General features: G+C 37.5%; 3 protein-coding genes across 3 annotated transcripts; all 3 read right to left on the bottom strand.

The window, feature by feature from the left end:
• Positions 1–2934: 2934 nt before the first annotated feature.
• On the bottom strand, positions 2935–3852 carry LOC308552596 (taste receptor type 2 member 19-like; the record flags this gene model as incomplete). The annotated part of the gene is made up of 1 exon (XM_081127808.1): positions 2935–3852. One exon carries the CDS (start codon positions 3850–3852, stop codon positions 2935–2937), a length of 918 nt encoding a protein of 305 aa, XP_080983934.1.
• Positions 3853–9678: 5826 nt separating this feature from the next.
• Positions 9679–10662, bottom strand: LOC308552595 (taste receptor type 2 member 42-like; the record flags this gene model as incomplete). Its single annotated transcript, XM_081127807.1, has 1 exon — positions 9679–10662. One exon carries the CDS (start codon positions 10660–10662, stop codon positions 9679–9681), a length of 984 nt encoding a protein of 327 aa, XP_080983933.1.
• A 5827-nt stretch (positions 10663–16489) lies between these two features.
• On the bottom strand, positions 16490–17407 carry LOC308553339 (taste receptor type 2 member 19-like; the record flags this gene model as incomplete). Its single annotated transcript, XM_081129217.1, has 1 exon — positions 16490–17407. One exon carries the CDS (start codon positions 17405–17407, stop codon positions 16490–16492), a length of 918 nt encoding a protein of 305 aa, XP_080985343.1.
• Between the last annotated feature and the right edge of the window lie 5750 nt (positions 17408–23157).

The raw sequence follows: 23157 nt of genomic DNA, 5'->3' as shown, positions 1-23157 counted from the left end.
ACCATATTGCCCAGTCAGCTACTATATAATTTCCAGAATAAATGCAAATGTTGTCCACTTTTCTTGCCACCAGCTGCAAATTTCCATTTGTGCCTCTGGCTAAACTGGTGAAGTAAACTATGTAAGCATGCAAATATGAGAGAGATAATTTTCCACCAATTTGTATTTTTATCTCCCTGAACCATACATGTAAATGCAAATATTGTAAATTTTGCATAGTAATTCCTAGGAAAAAATCTTTATATGATTTAGTCATTATTTGTTACTTATCAGTAAGATCCTGCTACATATCAAGCATTTCAGTTGATACAATTTAATTTACATTAAAAATTATTGTAAATATTTCTAGTTCAAACACGACACCCAAGTCCTAGAACAAATAACTAGAAATAATCACTAAGAAACATTATAGAAGCTAATTAGAAGTTACAAGCCAAGTATACTGGGAATATACACAAGGCAGCTACAAATGCTCTAATGCAGAATTGACTGTGGTTTTATGAAGACAGGCAGGAATATTTAGTGGGAACTTGAATTATTTAGAACTTATGAAGAAATACAGAAACAAATTCAAGACTGATGTAAAGGCATGTCAGATTATCAGTGACATGAACAAGCATGGCGTCCTTCTAAACAGAAGGACTCCTCTTCTATAATCTTACTGGCTTTTCAGTAGAAATGCTGCCAAGTGCCCTCCAACTTCCACGTCCTCAATGAAATGTTTTCATCTTCTTTCTGGGCTGTAGAATGACTATATTTTTTAGCCTCCCTTACAGATGGTGTGGCAATGTGACTGAATCAGATCAATGTTTTCTGAGTGAAAATTACGTGCACCATTTACAGACACGTCCCCAAAATATCTCCCACACATGCTCCTCCACCCGTCTTTCTTCTCTCGGCTCTCCAGAACGGCGATGACTCCAAGCAATCTTGGAAGCCACATGTTAAGATGGCAGACTGGTGGCCAGCCTGGTTCCCTGGACAGCTGCATAGAGAAGGCTCCCCAGACACACCAGCACTGATTAAAAAGCAACACGGAATTTAGGTTATGTTTGAGTTTTGGAGTTTTGTATTGAGCTTTACATTTGGGAGCCTGTGTGTGAGAGCTGTTGGTTTTCCCACCCTAAGGCAGTAACTGGAACCGAGCATGTGTAGATTTGTGACAGGCATTTGAATGGCAAAGAAACAGAACCAGGAAACCTATGCCACCTGCAGATTTTGTGATGCGTTTGTTTTCATTGGTTTTCCAGACCTAATGTAGTCTATGCATCCATTTATTTAGTCTTTAGAATATCATTTTGACCCACCATGCCATGGGGTGTCCTGAGGAGTCAGCAGGAAAGAGGGTAAACATCATCCCGCATTATAATGCTTACATTCTACTCGGACATCCAGAGGATTAAAAACAAATGAATCAATCAGATGTAGAAAGTTTTATCTTAAGATATAGTGTTAAAATTTCATAATGCTAACATTTAACTTAAACATGTCAATTCAGCTGTTAAACAAGATTATACATTTCTTTCTTATAATAGAACTAGCTACCAAATTACTTTCAAAAAAATTTCTATTTCATCAGGATCAACAAGATTTTAATAGAAACAGAGCTTGAAGACTTTTTTAGAGTTATTTCATGGACATCAGAGATATTAATTTTTATGTATGCAGAATGGTCATTGACTTATACACCACAGTTTTATACCATTCTTATATGGAGCACATATTTAAGATAGGGAAAATGTGAATCTTTTTCTCTAAGTTTAAAAGGAATTTTTAGGTAGCAAGTTGGAGAAGATGACTGGCAATTCAGAGACCCAAACGAGGTATAGGTGTCAACTAAATAAATTAATAACAGTTTTCAAATTACAAAACATCTTCTGAATTTAAAAGCTCTAAGAAATGACTTTCTGCCCTGGCTGGTTTTGCTCGGTGGTTAGAGAGCTGGCCTACGGGCTGAAGGGTCCTGGGTTCAATTCCACTCAAGGACACATACCTCACTCTCAGGCTCCACCCCAGTTGGGGCACCTGAGAGAGTCAACCAATCGATGTGTCTCTCTCGCATTAATGTTTCTCTCTCTCTATCTCCCTTCCACTCTCCCTGAAAAGCAATGGAAAAAAATGTCCTCAGGTGAGGTTTAGAAAAAAACAGAGTGACCTTCCGAACTGGGTAAGGAACCATAACAGCATTAAAAACATAATGACCATTTTCCTTTCTTCTTCATCCCTATTGTACAACTTGATTTTTCCCTAAGTTTTCACCTAATTGTATTAAAACTAATAATCTTTAGTACTGTTTATTGTACATGAATATAAAATACATTCTAAATATATTTGTTACTCTTTAATTTCATTACTTGCATCTTTTCCTAACAAAGGTTCTGATTGCTCTCTATTAACCATGAAGTAAAAATTCATGATGAAATAATATCTATCCCAAACATCCATCCTCAATGTGTGATTTAGAATTCAATATCCTTACCATGGGAGAGATTGAAGGTTCAAACAAAGAAATCTGAATTCCCTGTGGTACATATGTGTGGCACTAATTACAATGGAAAATAGAAATGATTTCCTGAGATGAGTTGTCAGTCCTTAAAAATGCCTAAATATAGATCATAAATTCTTCACTTGCAAGATGATAACATCAAACACGTATGTGAGATGCTCATGGCTTCATAATCCTGAGGAATTTTTTACACTACTTTGTAAAATTAGATTGCTTGCCTAAAATAATAATAATAATACAGTAATCTTATAATCTTTCTTGTATTTTTCATAAACAAGCACACATATATATTTTTGTGATAAGCTTAGGTAAAAGTTTTCCTAAGTATGCCTTACCCAATTCTATACACATTAAGAAATGCAGTAAGAAGTACAAAACATTACAGACTCCATCAGTTCGTTTGCTGCCAGAGGACACATGTTCCCCACTCATTTCCTTTCTTTCAGCTGGCACCTCAGCTGCCACAGAAATGACAGAAAGGCCTGTTTCAGCTTCTTGTTCCCCCAAATCAGGATAAATGAGTGGCCTGAAGGATACAGGATTGCAAGACTCTTGCCAAGCAAGTAAACTGAATTGTGCCGCACAGTATTAGAATTCCAGATTAAGGTGACTTGAGCCAGGAAGTAAGTGGCCAATAGCAAGAGAAATGAGATCACAGTTTGCATGGCTCTTGCATGGACCTTGGTGCTGTGATCTTGGGATCCTTTGTTCCCGAACTGCATTTTCTTGAGATGTTTCCACAGGGAAAATATTAACATCAGAACAGCTATCAGGGATATAGTGAAGGGTATGAAGTGTACAAGCACGAGCACAGTTATACTTGAAAGGTGCACAGTGTCCCTCAAGTTGGCCTTCCAAGTGATGTTTCCTTCATAATCATTCATCTGCATTTTTTCACCGATGTTGAACACTGCAAGGTGACAAAGCAAGAAGACCAAACTCCCCCATAGTATCATGATAACCACTCTCTTAGCTTTCCATTTCAAGTGAAGAAATAAAAGGCTGGAGAAATTGGCTATCTTAAGCAAATAAAGTATGCTGATGCTAGTAGCAAGCCAGAGGCTAAAGTGGTTGCTTACTACCCAGACATTATAAACAATAGTTCTTACTTCTGAACTGTAGAAAGCTGTATTAAACACAGCTGCATACCAATTGAATGCTATTACCCAGAGGAAAACAATTCTGGAGACAGCCAGAGCAATGAGAATTCGATCAGCACAGGAGATCTTTTGTTTCTTGACCCAGTCAGTGCAGTTCACCAGTGCTATGAAGCCATTGACAAAATATCCTAGAACAAATTCTGCTGTTATAAGGATGGAAAGAATGCTCAGAAATAAACTTACCATTTCTAGAAAAAAAAAAGAGGGGGGCAAGTCTAGTATCACTTGGTCATGATTCCTCTAATATTCTGACCTTAAGTTCTATTTGCAGCTGATGTTGAATGTGCATAAATTCTTGTTTCTTTTAAGACCTCTGAGCAATGTCAAGCAGGAAAGTACCAGGGTATGCTAATGGAAGAGTGCAATGCTTTTTTATGAAAAACATTGTTATTCCCCAAACAGCTCAAATTAACTCTTATTCAAATATTGCATGCCCTTGCTGTAGGCTGGAATATTTTATTACTGATGTTGTTGCAAAAGCTGAATTCTCATTTGCCACTATGCAAATACAGACATATTCTCTTTCATTGATTTGCAATTTTCTTTGTTTAACCTCTCCATAATTTGTGTTCAGCAACTTTGTCACTAGAGAAATTTTAAAACCCAAAACATTGACTATACAGTGAGTGCTAAATTGTTCAATGAAGCTTGGCCATCGATAGGATCATCATCACTATGGGTTTTTTAAATTATTCATTGAATTTATTGGAGTGACATGGGTTAATAAAATTGTATAGGTTTTCTTAGGGTTTGGCCAGTGGCTTGGGCTGTGAAAGAATTCACAAATAAAATAGAAATGCAGAAGGAAATTTTATTTTACTTTCCAATGGTGGAAAGGGCCAGTGCAGTGCTAATCAATACAAGGGCAAGAAACAAATGGCAGCTTGCTCTTTTAAGCAGATGTTGTTCCTAGAGGACAAGGAAAGAAGGGGCTGTTGCCTCTAAGTTGAGCAGATACCAGGGGATATCTTGAAAAGTTACAGTTTGTTTGCTTTCTAGGAGATAGTCCAGCAGATGTCCTAGGGAGGTGTCTTATCAGTATTTTTCCCAAGCCTGTAAAACATGCTTAGAGAAAAGTTATGAAGCATTCAAAAGAGACTTGTTTGAAGGAGAGGGCAGGTAGGGAACTTTCTACTAACTAGAGATTCCTTGTTGCAAATTATCCTGGCTTGTGAAAACAGCAGGGAGGAGGAAGAGGCAAGCATGTAGCCTTGAGAATAGCTCATACTGTCCCACAGCTTGAACAGAGAAGCCAGCATCTTGGGGTTCAATTACCAGGTGCTTCTCAAAAATGATGAGAGGCTACAGCAAAGAAAAAGAGAGGCCTTTTTCCTGTCATTACAGTTTTCAAGTTTTTATTTCATTAGTGCATCATCTTTGTATAGTATTGTGTGCTTACCACCAAACTTCAGGTCTCCTTCCATCACCATATATCCGCTTTTGGGACTTTTGTTTTTAAGGTTAGATTTATGTAGAAAGAATCCAACCTTTGCCTATTAAAGCATCAAGGTTTTCTTGAGTACCCCAGGAAGGCCAATGCTCATTAAGGGCTGGTTGCTGATAATAAACATTTAAGTAAAATTTTATTATTTACAAAGTCCTAAGCACACAAGCACATGTACACACATATACATACCCCTCATGGAAAGAAGGAATTATTGTCTCAGAGATTTCAAAATGGAAAACTAAGTCTCAGTGAGGTCATCTAGGTTCAAATCCATCTTTTATTTCATTCAGCTTTTCCAGCTCAGTAATAAGAGATATCAAACATCTCTCTCATGTTAAAGATTTGATAAAATATCTTGTTTGTGTCTACATAATATTTAAATATCAGTTATTTAATTAAAATATTTTAAGTCCTTAGGAGTGAATTTTTGTCATTTATATTTATTCTGTTCTGAAGCTGAAGTTTTACAATCAAACAAAAATTTCTCTCTATGTCTGTATAAAATTAAAAGAACATTCACCTAATATTGTGTGAGTGTTAAGTACTGTCTCCCCCTGGATAATATTAATAAAATAGATTTTATAGTCTCTTATATGAAGTGTCAGTGACAGAGAGGGATGCTCTGTGGAACCATCGGCAGGCCTCTATGGGTAAATCACAATGCAGGTCCTTAGGATATTGGAGCAAAGCCTTGCCAACCTCTGCAGCTAGAGAAACAGCCCTTAGCCTGCTACTGGGCCTTAGGAGAGGCAAAAGTCTTTACAGTGGACCACCAAGTTACCATGTGATCTGAGGGGCCCATTATAACCCAAGTGTTATCTGACCAACTGAGCCATAAAGGTGCTCATGAGAAATCATTAAATAGAAATGGAATATACAAGATCAGGCCCAAGTAGACCCTGATGGCACTAGAAGTTACATGAAGAAGTGACTTAAATACCCATGGTCCCCACTCCTGGTACAAGGCCTTTTCCCTTCCAGCCTGCATCTCTGGCTTCATGGGAAATACTCTACATAAAATGACACAGGAAGAGCAGATTCAGGCCAGGTTTACAATGGATTTGTACAACTTGAGGGACCATCCCAAAGTCGACAGCTACAGCACAGCAGCGCCTTTCTGAGACATCTTAAACGTCAGGGACGAAGGGAAATCCTCCTCGTGAACAGAATTCTGACCATTGTACCTGGTTGTTCAATTTGCTCAGATGGACAAAATGGTGGAGGTGTACTTACACACTGACTCATGGAATGTGGCCAATCGTTTTCTAGATGGTAAGCACCTTGGAAGGAACATGATTATAAAATTGGTGACAACACAATTTGAGAAAGAAGTATGTGGACAGAGTTCTCTGAATGGCCAAAAATTGTGAAGATAATTGTGTCCAATGTGGATGTTCACCAAAGGGTACCTTCAATACAGAATAATTTTAATAAACAAGTAGAAAAGATGGCCTGTTCTATGGGTGACAGTCTTTCCCAGCCACCCCTGGCATCACCCAATGGGCTCATGTACAACATGACCAGAGTGGCAGGAACAAAGAGGCCACTGCTAAATGCACAATCTGCCAGTAGCAGACACCAACACTGAGTCCCAAATATGGCACCATTCTCAGGGGTGATCACTCAGTCACTTGGAGGCTGGTTGATTACTCTGGACTACTTTCATCATGAAAGAGATGTTTTGGTCTTACTGAAATAGATGAGTACTCTGGATATGGATTTGCCTCCCCTGAATGTAGTGCTTTTGCCAAAACTACCATGCTCAAGCTTACATAATGCCTTATCCACCATCAAGGTACTGTATAAACATTGCTTTTGATCGAGAAACCAACTTTATAGCAAGAGAAGTGTGACAATGGGCCACTGCTCATGCAACTCACTCATCTTACCATATTCCCCACCATCCTGAAGGAGCTGGCTTGACAGAATGGTAAATGGCCTTTTGAAGACTCCATTCCAGTGCCAGTTAGGTGGCAATATCTTGCAGGGCTGGGGCAAGGTTCTCCAGAAGGTGACATGCTTGAAATCTGCAGGCAATAAATGGTGCTATTTCTCCAGTAACCAGGATTCACAAGTGCAGGAATCAAGGGGGAGAAGTGCAGTTGTCACCGCCCACTATCACCACTAGTAACCCAACAGCAAAATTTCTGTTTCCTCTTCCCATGACCTTATATTCTGCTGGCCTGGAGGTCATTGTGCAAAAGGAGGAACACTTCTACCAGGAGACATAGTAATGATTTTATCAAACTGGAATTGAAGACAGCCATCCAGCCACTTTGGATTCCTTAGGCCTCTACATCAACAGGCAAAGAAGGGAGATAATGTGCTGGCTGGGGTAACTGATCATGACTACCAGTGGGAAATTGAACAACACTCTCTTAAGTGACATCTTAGTATTACTATGCCTTATCATTCATACTGGAAACAATCTTTTCTTCTTTTTCTATAAATCATCTTCTATGAGGAAACTAAATAAAATACATAATACCAAAGTCTTAAAGAAAACATTTTCATTTTTATTAGTGTCAACAAGAAAATGTATCAACTCAATTCTTTTCCCAAACTTTGGCCACAGAATAGATAAGTCATGGACTAGTCAGACTCCACTAAGTTGAAAGAAACTGGTAATGGATGTCACCAGATGAGATTTTCTTGGATGGCAGCCTGTCTATTACCACAGGTTCTCATTACAAGGAAAGTTAAGGAGCAGAACTTGTTCTCAAAATATATTCAAATAATTAAAATATAAGTACATCAGTCACAGGGACACCACCCTATTCCATGACTTATTTGTTTCAGTAGTCCTTATACATTTAATCTACTTCTGATATTAGAAAGGGGGCTCTGTAGCTTAATTCTGTGATTTTAAGATCATCCTTAAATAATTTGCTTAATTCATACACTTAGAATAAAAGAACACTCCATTTCTAAAGGTGTTCTGCTTGATTTGAACTTTCCTATTTATTTAGTAACATACAATGATCTTTAAGAAATTATTTACATGTTTTCTGATTTATGTGTGTAAACATTTGAAATATAAGTCACGAAAAGAAATAAATGATGATGATGATAATGTTGATGATGATGACAATGATGATGGCAGCTAAATAGGAGATTCCTAACTGATAGTAGTGACTTCATCCAGTTTTCTTAGAGGCAAGCTCACTGTAATGAAAGAACACTACTGATCTTTTCCATGGCCTTAGGATACATCATTGTCAGCATCAGGGCTAGCTTGAAAGAACAGCTTCACCTAAAACTTCATCAAGAGTAACTTAAAAACAAAGTATTTTTCCCAGACGGGTGTGGCTCAGCAGTTGAGCATCGACCTAGGATCCAAGAGATCACAGTTCGATTCCTGCTCAGGACACATGCCCAGGTTGTGGGCTCGATCCGCAGCAGGGGGCGTGCAGAAGGCAGCCGATCAATGACTCTCTCATTATTGATGTTTCTATCCTTTTCTCCCTCTCGCCTTCCTCTCTCTCAAATTAATAAAGATATATTTTTAAAAAACACAAAGTATTTCTGATAATTTATTTACTATTTTTTACTACATTCTAAAATTTAAGGCAAATGAGCTCAAACAAATAGTGCTTTGCTTTGAATCCATGTTCATATGCACATGTACATAACCTCTATATAAAAATGCAGTATATAAACTTTCTTTCATACTTTAATAGCATCATTAACAAGCAAAATTCTCTTGTCTGCTTATTTACATGCCCAACTACTGTGATTAACCAGGATCATTTCATTACAACAGTCAAAGTGGCACTACATATACATAAACATACCCAAACACTACACTAAATATGTATTTTGCTTTAACAAATTTAACTTTCTATGTCTATGTTTTTGTTTTTCTTTATCAAGGAACTAAGAAATTTATAGATCTAATTGGTTCATTTTCATATTTGTGTTCTGTCCATATGCAGTGATTTATTTGTCGATTTTATAACTGATGGGCATTTATAGGACTTCTCAATTTCAGCTTTAAGAACGGTAGTAACATGAACATTTTCCATATATATTCTGTTATGCATGTGCCAAAATTTCTCTAGTATAAAAAATAGGAGTACAATGAATGGGTTTTAAGATATGCATCTTCACCTTAAAAACATGCCATACACTTGCACAAAGTTGTTTTACCAATTCATAGTTCAGGAAACATAGCACAAAAATGCCCATCGCATCAGATTTTTTTCCTATAATAGAAGCATCAGACTAGTATGTTAATATTATATATTTTATATTTGTATAAGTTATTATTACACTTAACATTTTACAATTCTTTTTCTATTGTAATTTCAAATTTATCTTTAGTTAGAAAAAAATGTGTTACTTTCTCCATTTCTGTGACAATACTTTAATATACATGTATTCATAGTACATTGTATATTGTTTATGCATTTATCACTTTGAGAAAATATAATTACTTAATGGCATGTTGTAGGGAAATTTGAGTGCTGTTTAACAACACCTGAAAGGACTCGATGAAAGAAATGCTGATGGGGTTTTTTAAAGGTGTTTTCCCATAGAATACAAAACTTTATTTCAAATTCTGTCTATGAAGTTAAAGGTTTTGCTTTTCTCAGTAGTCTCAAGGCAATCTGTCTTAGCTTGCTGTTTCCCAAAATTATACTAAAAGAGTGGCCTGAAGGAAAGATAGGTGAAATCACCACGAAGGGCATCATGACCTGATGTGTTTGTACCTTAATGAAGATCCAACTTGCTGTTAGAACAGAAACAGTGTAAGTGATGAAGAGGAAAAGGAAGGTAGTCACCATTTTCATGGCCCTTCTATGGGCCTCTGTGCTCGAGTCCCTGGAGCCCGTCAGGCTGAGCTGCAAATTCTTGGTGTGTCTCACCAAGGACAGAAATAAAAGGAGCAAAGAGATCAGAGACAGGAAAAACGGGATCACATAGGTCAAAGTAAGAAGAAGAACACTTTTAAGATAGAAAATTGTATTTATATCCAACTGCAAAGTCATATTTCTTTCAATAGAGGTATTTATCCACAAGTCAGTAAGAATATTATGCATTGAAAGATTAACAGACAGTGAGAAGAAAGACCCCAGGAAAAGCACAAGAACCACTTTGTTGACTCTCCACTTCAGCCACATGAAAAAGGAGTGGGAGAAATTGGCTATCTTAAGGAAGTAGAAAATGCTCAGGCAGGTGGCAAACCAGGTACTTAGGTGATCAGTTAATGCCCAAAGGTTGGAAAACATTCTCAGTACTTTACCGGTAGCATAGAGGTGTGGATATAGCCCCTTTATAAATGCATCCAATAGTATTACCCACAATTGAATGATTCTGGCCATAGCCAAGCTGGTGAGAATGAAGTCAGCTGAGGAAACCTTCCCAGTCTTGACCCATTCCATGCAGTTCACCAGTCCAATGAACCCATTTCCTAGCATTCCTAAGATGACTTCTCCTGTTGCCACTACCAGAAAGGAGACCTTGATTCCAGTTGACATCTGCATCAGAACGTTTCTAATGTTGTGCTTCATGGAAAGCTTTAGAGTGAAACAGTTGCAGATGGACATCCACTTATGATGCTTTCTGTAAATATTTTCATCATAATTCCAGAAAGTACAACCAAAATTCTGCTTTGTGATATAGTTCCAGAGACTTTCACACAAGAATCGTGCATTCTGTTTGTCTTGTAATCCAGTGCTAAATTGAACAGTTCTGTTAAGACATATAGCATTTCCTGAATACATACCATATTACCCAGTCAGGTACTATATAATTTCCAGAATAAATGCAAATGTTGTCCACTTTTCTTGCCACCAGCTGCAAATTTCCATTTGTGCCTCTGGCTAAACTGGTGAAGTAAACTATGTAAGCATGCAAATATGAGAGAGATAATTTTCCACCAATTTGTATTTTTATCTCCCTGAACCATACATGTAAATGCAAATATTGTAAATTTTGCATAGAAATTGTTAGGAAAAAATCTTTATATAACTTAGTCATTATTTGTTACTTATCAGTAAGATCCTGCTACGTATCAAGTATTTTTGTTGATGCAATTTAATTTACATAAACATTTATTGCAAATATTTCTAGTTCAAACACCACACACAAGTCCTAGAACAAATAACTAGAAATAATCACTAAGAAACATTATAGAAGCTAATTAGAGGTTACAAGCCAAGTATACTGGGACTATATACAAGGCAGCTACAAATGCTGTAATGCAGAATTGACTGTGGTTTTATGAAGACAGACAGGAATATTTAGTGGGAACTTGAATTATTTAGCACTTATGAAGAAATACAGAAACAAATTCAAGACTGATGTAAGGGCATGTCAAATTATCAGTGACATGAACAAGCATGGCGTCCTTCTAAACAGAGGGACTCCTTTTTTATTTATTTTTATTTTTTTATTTTTTATAAATTTTTTTTTAAATTTTATTATTGTTTAGAATATTACAGATGTCCCTTTTTTTCTCCAATGACCTGTTCCACCCCTTTCCCTCCCCCTCCCCAGTCCCTCTCCCCACCATTGTCCATGTCGTTGGGCTGTGCATATATGCACATAAATTCTTTGGTTAGTCTCTCCCCCTCCACCCACCCGCCCTCCTCCATCCCTCTGACATCCGTCAGTCTCATCTATGCTTCCATGTCATTGAATGTATTCTGTTCATCAGTTTATTAAGTTCGTTAGATTCCACGTATAAGAGAGATCATGTGATATTTGTCTTTCGCTGCCTGGCTTTTTTCACTTAGCATAATTTTCTGTAGGTCCATCCATACTATCCCAAAGGGTACGAAATTCTTCTTCTTTCCATCTGCGTAGTATTCCATGGTGTAAATGTCCCACAGCTTTTTTATCCACTCATCTACTGATGGGCACTTGGGCTGTTTCCAGATCTTAGCTATTGTAAACTGTGCTGCTATGAACATCGGGGTGCATGTATCCTTTCTGATGAATGTTTCAGGATTCTTAGGATACATTCCTAGGAGTGGAATCACTGGGTCAAACGGTAGCTCCATTTTTAATTTTTTGAGGAACCTCCATACTGTTTTCCATAGTGGCTGCACCAGTCTGCATTCCCACCAGCAGTGCACTAGGGTTCCCCTGTCTCCACATCCTCGCCAGCACATGTCGTTTGTTGATTTGTTGATGGAGCCATTTTCACAGGTTTGAAGTGATACCTCATTGTGGTTTTAATTTGCATCTCTCTGATGATTAGGGATGTTGAGCATTTTCTCATGTGTCTCTTGGCCATCCGTATGTCCTCTTTGGAGAAGTGTCTATTCAAGTTCTTTGCCCATTTCTTAATTGGGTTGTTTGTCTTCCTCTTGCTGAATGCTATGAGTTCTTTGTACACTTTGGAAATTAGCCCCTTATCAGATGCATCCTTGGCAAATATGTTTTCCCAGACCGGTGGGGTTCCGTTGTATTTTGAGGCTGTTTTCTTTTGCTGTGAAGAAGCTTTTTAGTTTGATGTAGTCCCATATGTTTATTTTTTCCTTTGTTTCTCTTGCCCTAGGAGATATATCAGTGAAAAGTCCACTACGTGGGATGTCTGTGACTTTGCTGCCTATGTTTTCTTCCAGGATTTTTATGGTTTCGTGACTTACATTTAAGTCTTTTATCCATTTTGAGTTTATTTTTGTGTATGGTGAAAGTTGGTGGTCTAGTTTCATTCTTTTGCATGTATCTGTCCAATTTTCCCAGCACCACTTATTGAAGAGACTGTCCTTACTCCACTGTATGCTCTTGCCTCCTTTGTCAAATATTAACTGACCATAATGGCGTGGGTCTGTTTCTGGGGTCTCTGTACTGTTGCATTGATCTATAAGCCTGTTGTTGTACAAATACCAGGCCGTTTTGATTACAGTGGCTTTGCAGTACAGTTTGAAGTCCGGTAATGTGATCCCTCCCACTCCGTTCTTTTTTCTCAAGATGGCTGCAGCTATTCAGGGTCTTTTTTGGTTCCATATAAATTTTCGAAATGTTTGTTCTAGGTCTGTGAAATATGCTGTTGGTATTTTCATAGGAATTGCATTTAATTTATAAATTGCTTTGGGTAGTATGGACATTTTAATGATATTAATTCTTCCAATCCATGAGCATGGTATCTTCTTCCACTTGTTTAAATCTTCCTCTATTTCTTTTTTCAGTGTCACATAGTTTTCTGAGTACAGGTCTTTTCAATCCTTCGTTAAGTTTATTCCTAGGTATCTTATTTTTTTAGTTGCAATGGTAAATGGTATTGCTTTTTTAGTTTCTCTCCCTGAAAGTTCATTGTTGGTGTATGAGAATGCCATTGATTTCCGGATGTTGATTTTGTATCCAGCTACCTTGCCAAATTCGTTTATCAAATCTAGTAGTACTTTGATGGAGTCTTTAGGGTTTTCTATGTACAGTATCATGTCATCTGCAAATAATGACAGTTTTACTTCCTCCTTTCCAATTTGGATACCTTTTATGTTTTCTTCCTGTCTGATGGCTATGGCAAGGACTTCCAGTATTATGTTGAATAAGAGTAGTGAAAGTGGACATCCCTGTCTTGTTCCGGTTTTTAATGGAAATGGTTTTAGTTTTTGCCCATTGAGTATGATGTCGGCTGTAGGTCTGTCATATATGGCCTTTATTATGTTGAGGTAAGATCCCTCTATTCCCACTTTGCTGAGAGTTTTTATCAGAAATGGGTGCTGGATTTTGTCGAATGCTTTTTCTGCGTCTATTGATATGATCATGTGATTTTTGTCCTTCATTTTGTTTATGTGATGTATCACAGTTATTGATTTGCAGATGTTGTACCAGCCTTGCATCCCCGGAATAAATCCCACTTGGTCATGATGTATGATCTTTTTAATGTATTGCTGGATCCGGTTTGCTAGTATTTTAGTCAGGATTTTAGCATCTATGTTCATCAGGGATATTGGCCTGCAATTTTCTTTCTTTGTAGTATCTATATCTGGTTTTGGGATTAGGGTGATGCTGGCCTCATAAAAAGAATTTGGGAGTTTTCCCTCCTCTTGAATTTTCTGGAATAGTTTGAATAGAATAGGTGTTAATTCTTTTTTGAATGTTTGGTAAAACTAGCCTGTAAATCCATCTGGAGGGACTCCTATAATCTTACTGGCTTTTCAGTTGAAATGCTGCCAATTGCCCTCCAACTTCCACCTCCTAAGTGAAATGTTTTAATCTTCTTTCTGGGCTGTAGAATGACTATATTTTTCAGCCTCCCTTACAGATGGTGTGGCAATGTGACTGAATCAGATCAATGTTTTCTGAGTGAAAATTATGTGCACCATTTACAGACACGTCCCCAAAATATCTCCCACACATGCTCCTCCACCCGTCTTTCTTCTCTCTGCTGTCCGGAACGGCGATGATTCCAAGCAATCTTGGAAGCCACATGTTAAGATGGCAGACTGGTGGTCAGCCTGGTTCCCTGGACAACTGCATAGAGAAGGCTCCCCAGACACACCAGCACTGATTAAAAAGCAACACAGAATTTAGGTTATGTTTGAGTTTTGGAGTTTTGTATTGAGCTTTACATTTGGGAGCCTGTGTGTGAGAGCTGTTGGTTTTCCCACTCTAAGGCAGTAACTGGAACCGAGCGTGTGCAGATTTGTGACAGGCATTTGAATGGCAAAGAAACAGAACCAGGAAACCTATGCCACCTGCAGATTTTGTGATGCGTTTGTTTTCATTGGTTTTCCAGACCTAATGTAGTCTATGCATCCATTTATTTAGTCTTTAGAATATCATTTTGACCCACCATGCCATGGGGTGTCCTGAGGAGTCAGCAGGAAAGAGGGTAAACATCATCCCGCATTATAATGCTTACATTCTACTCGGACATCCAGAGGATTAAAAACAAATGAATCAATCAGATGTAGAAAGTTTTATCTTAAGATATAGTGTTAAAATTTCATAATGCTAACATTTAACTTAAACATGTCAATTCAGCTATTAAACAAGGTTATACATTTCTTTCTTATAATAGAACTTGCTAACAAATTTCTTTCAACAAAATTTCTATTTCATCAGGATCAACAAGATTTTAATAGAAACAGAGCTTGAAGACTTTTTTAGAGTTATTTCATGGACATCATAGGTATCAATTTTTATGTGTGCAGAATGGTCATTGACTTATGCACCACAGTTTTATACCATTCTTATATGGAGCACATATTTAAGATAGGGAAAATGTGAATCTTTTTCTCTAAGTTTAAAAGGAATTTTTAGGTAGCAAGTTGGAGAAGATGACTGGCAATTCGGAGACCCAAACAAGGTGTATGTGTCAACTAAATAAATTGATATCAGTTTTCAAATACAAAACATCTTCTGAATTTAAAAGCTCTAAGAAATGACTTTCTGCCCTGGCTGGTTTTGCTCGGTGGTTAGAGAGCTGGCCTACGGGCTGAAGGGTCCTGGGTTCAATTCCACTCAAGGACACATACCTCACTCTCAGGCTCCACCCCAGTTGGGGCACCTGAGAGAGTCAACCAATCGATGTGTCTCTCTCGCATTAATGTTTCTCTCTCTCTATCTCCCTTCCACTCTCCCTGAAAAGCAATGGAAAAAATGTCCTCAGGTGAGGTTTAGAAAAAAACAGAGTGACCTTCCGAACTGGGTAAGGAACCATAACAGCATTAAAAACATAATGACCATTTTCCTTTCTTCTTCATCCCTATTGTACAACTTGATTTTTCCCTAAGTTTTCACCTAATTGTATTAAAACTAATAACCTTTAGTGCTGTTTATTGTCCATGAATATAAAATACATTTTAAATATATTTGTTACTCTTTAATCTCATTACTTGCATCTTTTCCTAACAACAGTTCTGATTGCTCTCTATTAACCATGAAGTAAAAATTCATGATGAAATAATATCTATCCCAAACATCCATCCTCAATGTGTGATTTAGAATTCAATATCCTTACCATGGAAGAGATCGAAGGTTCAAACAAAGAAATCTGAATTCCCTGTGGTACATATGTGTGGTACTAATTACAATGGAAAATAGAAATGATTTCCTGAGATGAGTTGTCAGTCCTTAAAAATGCCTAAATATAGATCATAAATTCTTCACTTGCAAGATGATAACATCAAACACGTATGTGAGATGCTCATGGCTTCATAATCCTGAGGAATTTTTTACACTACTTTGTAAAATTAGATTGCTTGCCTAAAATAATAATAATAATACAGTAATCTTATAATCTTTCTTGTATTTTTCATAAACAAGCACACATATATATTTTTGTGATAAGCTTAGGTAAAAGTTTTCCTAAGCATGTCTTACCCAATTCTATACACATTAAGAAATGCAGTAAGAAGTACAAAACATTACAGACTCCATCAGTTCGTTTGCTGCCAGAGGACACATGTTCCCCACTCATTTCCTTTCTTTCAGCCGGCACCTCAGCTGCCACAGAAATGACAGAAAGGCCTGTTTCAGCTTCTTGTTCCCCCAAATCAGGATAAATGAGTGGCCTGAAGGATACAGGATTGCAAGACTCTTGCCAAGCAAGTAAACTGAATTGTGCCGCACAGTATTAGAATTCCAGATTAAGGTGACTTGAGCCAGGAAGTAAGTGGCCAATAGCAAGAGAAATGAGATCACAGTTTGCATGGCTCTTGCATGGACCTTGGTGCTGTGATCTTGGGATCCTTTGTTCCCGAACTGCATTTTCTTGAGATGTTTCCACAGGGAAAATATTAACATCAGAACAGCTATCAGGGATATAGTGAAGGGTATGAAGTGTACAAGCACGAGCACAGTTATACTTGAAAGGTGCACAGTGTCCCTCAAGTTGGCCTTCCAAGTGATGTTTCCTTCATATTCATTCATCTGCATTTTTTCATCGATGTTTAACATTGCAAGGTGACAAACCAAGAACACTAAAGTTCCCCATAGTATCATGATAACCACTCTTTCAGCTTTCCATTTCAGGTGAAGAAATAAAAGGCTGGAGAAATTGGCTATCTTAAGCAAATAAAGTATGCTGATGCTAGTAGCAAGCCAGAGGCTAAAATGGTTGCTTACTACCCAGACATTATAAACAATAGTTCTTACTTCTGAACTGTAGAAAGCTGTATTAAACACAGCTGCATACCAATTGAATGCTATTACCCAGAGGAAAACAATTCTGGAGACAGCCAGAGCAATGAGAATTCGATCAGCACAGGAGATCTTTTGTTTCTTGACCCAGTCAGTGCAGTTCACCAGTGCTATGAAGCCATTGGCAAAATATCCTAGAACAAATTCTGCTGTTATAAGGATGGAAAGAATGCTCAGAAGTAAACTTACCATTTCTAGTAAACAAAAAGAAGGGGACAGGTCTAGTATCACTTGGTCATGATTCCTCTAATATTCTGACCTTAAGTTCTATTTGCAGCTGATGTTGAATGTGCATAAATTCTTGTTTCTTTTAAGACCTCTGAGCAATGTCAAGCAGGAAAGTACCAGGGTATGCTAATGGAAGAGTGCAATGCTTTTTTATGAAAAACATTGTTATTCCCCAAACAGCTCAAATTAACTCTTATTCAAATATTGCATGCCCTTGCTGTAGGCTGGAATATTTTATTACTGATGTTGTTGCAAAAGCTGAATTCTCATTTGCCACTATGCAAATACAGACATATTCTCTTTCATTGATTTGCAATTTTCTTTGTTTAACCTCCCCATAATTTGTGTTCAGCAACTTTGTCACTAGAGAAATTTTAAAACCCAAAACATTGACTATACAGTGAGTGCTAAATTGTTCAATGAAGCTTGGCCATCGATAGGATCATCATCACTATGGGTTTTTTAAATTATTCATTGAATTTATTGGAGTGACATGGGTTAATAAAATTGTATAGGTTTTCTTAGGGTTTGGCCAGTGGCTTGGGCTGTGAAAGAATTCACAAATAAAATAGAAATGCAGAAAGAAATTTTATTTTATTTTCCAATGGTGGAAAGGACCAGTGCACTGCTAATCAATAAAAGGGCAAGAAACAAATGGCAGCTTGCTCTTTTAAGCAGATGTTGTTGCTAGGGGACAAGGAAAGAAGGGACTGTTGCCTCTAAGTTGAGCAGATACCAGGGGATATCTTGAAAAGTTACAGTTTGTTTGCTTTCTAGGAGATAGTCCAGCAAATGTCCTAGGGAGGTGTCTTATCAGTATTTTTCCCAAGCCTGTAAAACATGCTTAGAGAAAAGTTATGAAGCATTCAAAAGAGACTTGTTTGAAGGAGAGGGCAGGTAGGGAACTTTCTACTAACTAGAGAGTCCCTGATGCAAATTATCCTGGCTTGTGAAAACAGCAGGGAGGAGGAAGAGGCAAGAATGTAGCCTTGAGAATAGCTCATACTGTCCCACAGCTTGAACAGAGAAGCCAACATCTTGGGGTTCAATTACCAGGTGCTTCTCACAAATTATGGGAGGCTACAGCAAAGAAAAAGAGAGGCCTTTTTCCTGTATTTACAGATTTCAAGTGTATAATTCATTAGTGCATCATCTTTGTATAGTATTGTGTGTTTACCGCCAAACTTCAGGTCTCCTTCCATCACCATATATCCCCTTTTGGGACTTTTGTTTATAATGTTAGATTTATGTAGAAAGAATCCAACCTTTGCCTATTAAAGCATCAAGGTTTTCTTGAGTATCCCAGGTAGGCCAATGCTCATTAAGGGCTGCTTGCTGATAACAAACATTTAAGTAAAATTTTATTATTTACAAAGTCCTAAGCACACAAGCACATGTACACACATACACATAACCCTCATGGAAGGAAGGAATTATTGTCTCAGAGATTTCAAAATGGAAAACTGAGTCTCAGTGAGGTCATCTAGGTTCAAATCCATCTTTTATTTCATTCAGCTTTTCCAGCTCAGTAATAAGAGATATCAAACATCTCTCTCATGTTAAAGATTTGATAAAATATCTTGTTTGTGTCTACATAATATTTAAATATCAGTTATTTAATTAAAATGTTTCATGTCCTTAAGAGTGAATTTTTGTCATTTATATTTATTCTGTTCTGAAACTGAAGTTTTACAATCAAACAAAAATTTCTCTCTATGTCTGTATAAAAGTCAAAGAACATTCACCTGTTATTGTGTCAGTATTAAGTACTGTCTCCCCCTGGAGAATATTAATAAAATAGGTTCCATAGTCTCTTATATGAAGTGTCAGTGACAGAGAGGGATGCTCTGTGGAACCATCGGCAGGCCTCTATGGGTAAATCACAATGCAGGTCCTTAGGATATTGGAGCAAAGCCTTGCCAACCTCTGCAGCTAGAGAAACAGCCCTTAGCCTGCTACTGGGCCTTAGGAGAGGCAAAAGTCTTTACAGTGGACCACCAAGTTACCATGTGATCTGAGGGGCCCATTATAACCCAAGTGTTATCTGACCAACTGAGCCATAAAGGTGCTCATGAGAAATCATTAAATAGAAATGGAATATACAAGATCAGGCCCAAGTAGACCCTGATGGCACTAGAAGTTACATGAAGAAGTGACTTAAATACCCATGGTCCCCACTCCTGGTACAAGGCCTTTTCCCTTCCAGCCTGCATCTCTGGCTTCATGGGAAATACTCTACATAAAATGACACAGGAAGAGCAGATTTGGGCCGGGTTTACAACGGTTTTGCACAACTTGAGGGACCATCCCAAAGTCGACAGCTACAGCACAGCAGCGCCTTTCTGAGACATCTTAAACGTCAGGGACGAAGGGAAATCCTCCTCGTGAACAGAATTCTGACCATTGTACCTGGTTGTTCAATTTGCTCAGATGGACAAAATGGTGGAGGTGTACTTACACACTGACTCATGGAATGTGGCCAATCGTTTTCTAGATGGTAAGCACCTTGGAAGGAACATGATTATAAAATTGGTGACAACACAATTTGAGAAAGAAGTATGTGGACAGAGTTCTCTGAATGGCCAAAAATTGTGAAGATGATTGTGTCCAATGTGGATGTTCACCAAAGGGTACCTTCAACACAGAATAATTTTAATAAACAAGTAGAAAAGATGGCCTGTTCTATGGGTGACAGTCTTTCCCAGCCACCCCTGGCATCACCCAATGGGCTCATGTACAACATGACCAGAGTGGCAGGAACAAAGAGGCCACTGCTAAATGCACAATCTGCCAGTAGCAGACACCAACACTGAGTCCCAAATATGGCACCATTCTCAGGGGTGATCACTCAGTCATTTGGAGGCTGGTTGATTACTCTGGACTACTTTCATCATGAAAGAGATGTTTTGGTCTTACTGAAATAGATGAGTACTCTGGATATGGATTTGCCTCCCCTGAATGTAGTGCTTTTGCCAAAACTACCATGCTCAAGCTTACATAATGCCTTATCCACCATCAAGGTACTGTATAAACATTGCTTTTGATCGAGAAACCAACTTTATAGCAAGAGAAGTGTGACAATGGGCCACTGCTCATGCAACTCACTCATCTTACCATATTCCCCACCATCCTGAAGGAGCTGGCTTGACAGAATGGTAAATGGCCTTTTGAAGACTCCATTCCAGTGCCAGTTAGGTGGCAATATCTTGCAGGGCTGGGGCAAGGTTCTCCAGAAGGTGACATGCTTGAAATCTGCAGGCAATAAATGGTGCTATTTCTCCAGTAACCAGGATTCACAAGTGCAGGAATCAAGGGGGAGAAGTGCAGTTGTCACCGCCCACTATCACCACTAGTAACCCAACAGCAAAATTTCTGTTTCCTCTTCCCATGACCTTATATTCTGCTGGCCTGGAGGTCATTGTGCAAAAGGAGGAACACTTCTACCAGGAGACATAGTAATGATTTTATCAAACTGGAATTGAAGACAGCCATCCAGCCACTTTGGATTCCTTAGGCCTCTACATCAACAGGCAAAGAAGGGAGATAATGTGCTGGCTGGGGTAACTGATCATGACTACCAGTGGGAAATTGAACAACACTCTCTTAAGTGACATCTTAGTATTACTATGCCTTATCATTCATACTGGAAACAATCTTTTCTTCTTTTTCTATAAATCATCTTCTATGAGGAAACTAAATAAAATACATAATACCAAAGTCTTAAAGAAAACATTTTCATTTTTATTAGTGTCAACAAGAAAATGTATCAACTCAATTCTTTTCCCAAACTTTGGCCACAGAATAGATAAGTCATGGACTAGTCAGACTCCACTAAGTTGAAAGAAGCTGGTAATGGATGTCACCAGATGAGATTTTCTTGGATGGCAGCCTGTCTATTACCACAGGTTCTCATTACAAGGAAAGTTAAGGAGCAGAACTTGTTCTCAAAATATATTCAAATAATTAAAATATAAATACATCAGTCACAGGGACACCACCCTATTCCATGACTTATTTGTTTCAGTAGTCCTTATACATTTAATCTACTTCTGATATTAGAAAGGGGGCTCTGTAGCTTAATTCTGTGATTTTAAGATCATCCTTAAATAATTTGCTTAATTCATACATTTAGAATAAAAGAACACTCCATTTCTAAAGGTGTTCTGCTTGATTTGAACTTTCCTATTTATTTAGTAACATACAATGATCTTTAAGAAATTATTTACAGGTTTTCTGATTTATGTGTGTAAACACTTGAAATATAAGTCACGAAAAGAAATAAATGATGATGATGATAATGTTGATGATGATGACAATGATGATGGCAGCTAGATAGGAGATTCCTAACTGATAGTAGTGACTTCATCCAGTTTTCTTAGAGGCAAGCTCACTGTAATGAAAGAACACTACTGATCTTTTCCATGGCCTTAGGATACATCATTGTCAGCATCAGGGCTAGCTTGAAAGAACAGCTTCACCTAAAACTTCATCAAGAGTAACTTAAAAACAAAGTATTTTTCCCAGACGGGTGTGGCTCAGCAGTTGAGCATCGACCTAGGATCCAAGAGATCACAGTTCGATTCCTGCTCAGGACACCTGCCCAGGTTGTGGGCTCGATCCGCAGCAGGGGGCGTGCAGAAGGCAGCCGATCAATGACTCTCTCATTATTGATGTTTCTATCTTTCTCTCTCTCTGGCCTTCCTGTCTCTCAAATTCATAGAGATATATTTTAAAAACACACAAAGTATTTCTAATAATTCATTTACTATTTTTTACTACATTCTAAAATTTAAGGCAAATGAGCTCAAACAAATAGTGCTTTGCTTTGAATCCATGTTCATATGCACATGTACATAACCTCTATATAAAAATGCAGTATATAAACTTTCTTCATACTTTAATAGCATCATTAGCAAGCAAAATTCTCTTGTCTGCTTATTTGCATGCCCAGCTATTGTGATTAATCTGGGTCATTTTATTACAGCAGTCAAAGTAGCACTACATATACATAAACATACCCAAACACTACACTAAATATGTATTTTGCTTTAACAAATTTAACTTTCTATGTCTATGTTTTTGTTTTTCTTTATCAAGGAACTAAGAAATTTATAGATCTAATTGGTTCATTTTCATGTTTGTGTTCTGTCCATATGCAGTGATTTATTTGTCGATTTTATAACTGATGGGCATTTATAGGACTTCTCAATTTCAGCTTTAAGAACGGTAGTAACATGAACATTTTTCATATATATTCTGTTATGCATGTGCCAAAATTTCTCTAGTATAAAAAATAGGAGTACAATGAATGGGTTTTAAGATATGCATTCATCTTAAAAACATGCCATACTCTTGCACAAAGTTGTTTTACCAAATCATAGTCCAGGAAACATAGCACAAAAATTCCAATCACATCAGATTTTTTTCCTATAATAGAAGCATCAGACTAGTATGTTAATGTTATATATTTTATATTTGTATAAGTAATTATTACACTTAACATTTTACAATTCTTTTTCTATTGTAATTTCAAATTTATCTTTAGTTAGAAAAAAATGTGTTACTTTCTCCATTTCTGTGACAATACTTTTATATACATGTATTCATATTACATTGTATATTGTTTATGCATTTATCACTTTGAGAAAATATAATTACTTAATGGCATGTTGTAGGGAAATTTGAGTGCTGTTTAACAACACCTGAAAGGACTT

The sequence above is a fragment of the Miniopterus schreibersii genome, assembly GCF_964146895.1.
Source record: "Miniopterus schreibersii genome assembly, chromosome: 2".
NCBI lineage: Eukaryota > Metazoa > Chordata > Mammalia > Chiroptera > Miniopteridae > Miniopterus > Miniopterus schreibersii.
Note: the sequence above shows the minus strand (reverse complement) of the source record. Positions and strands in the feature narration are given on the sequence as shown.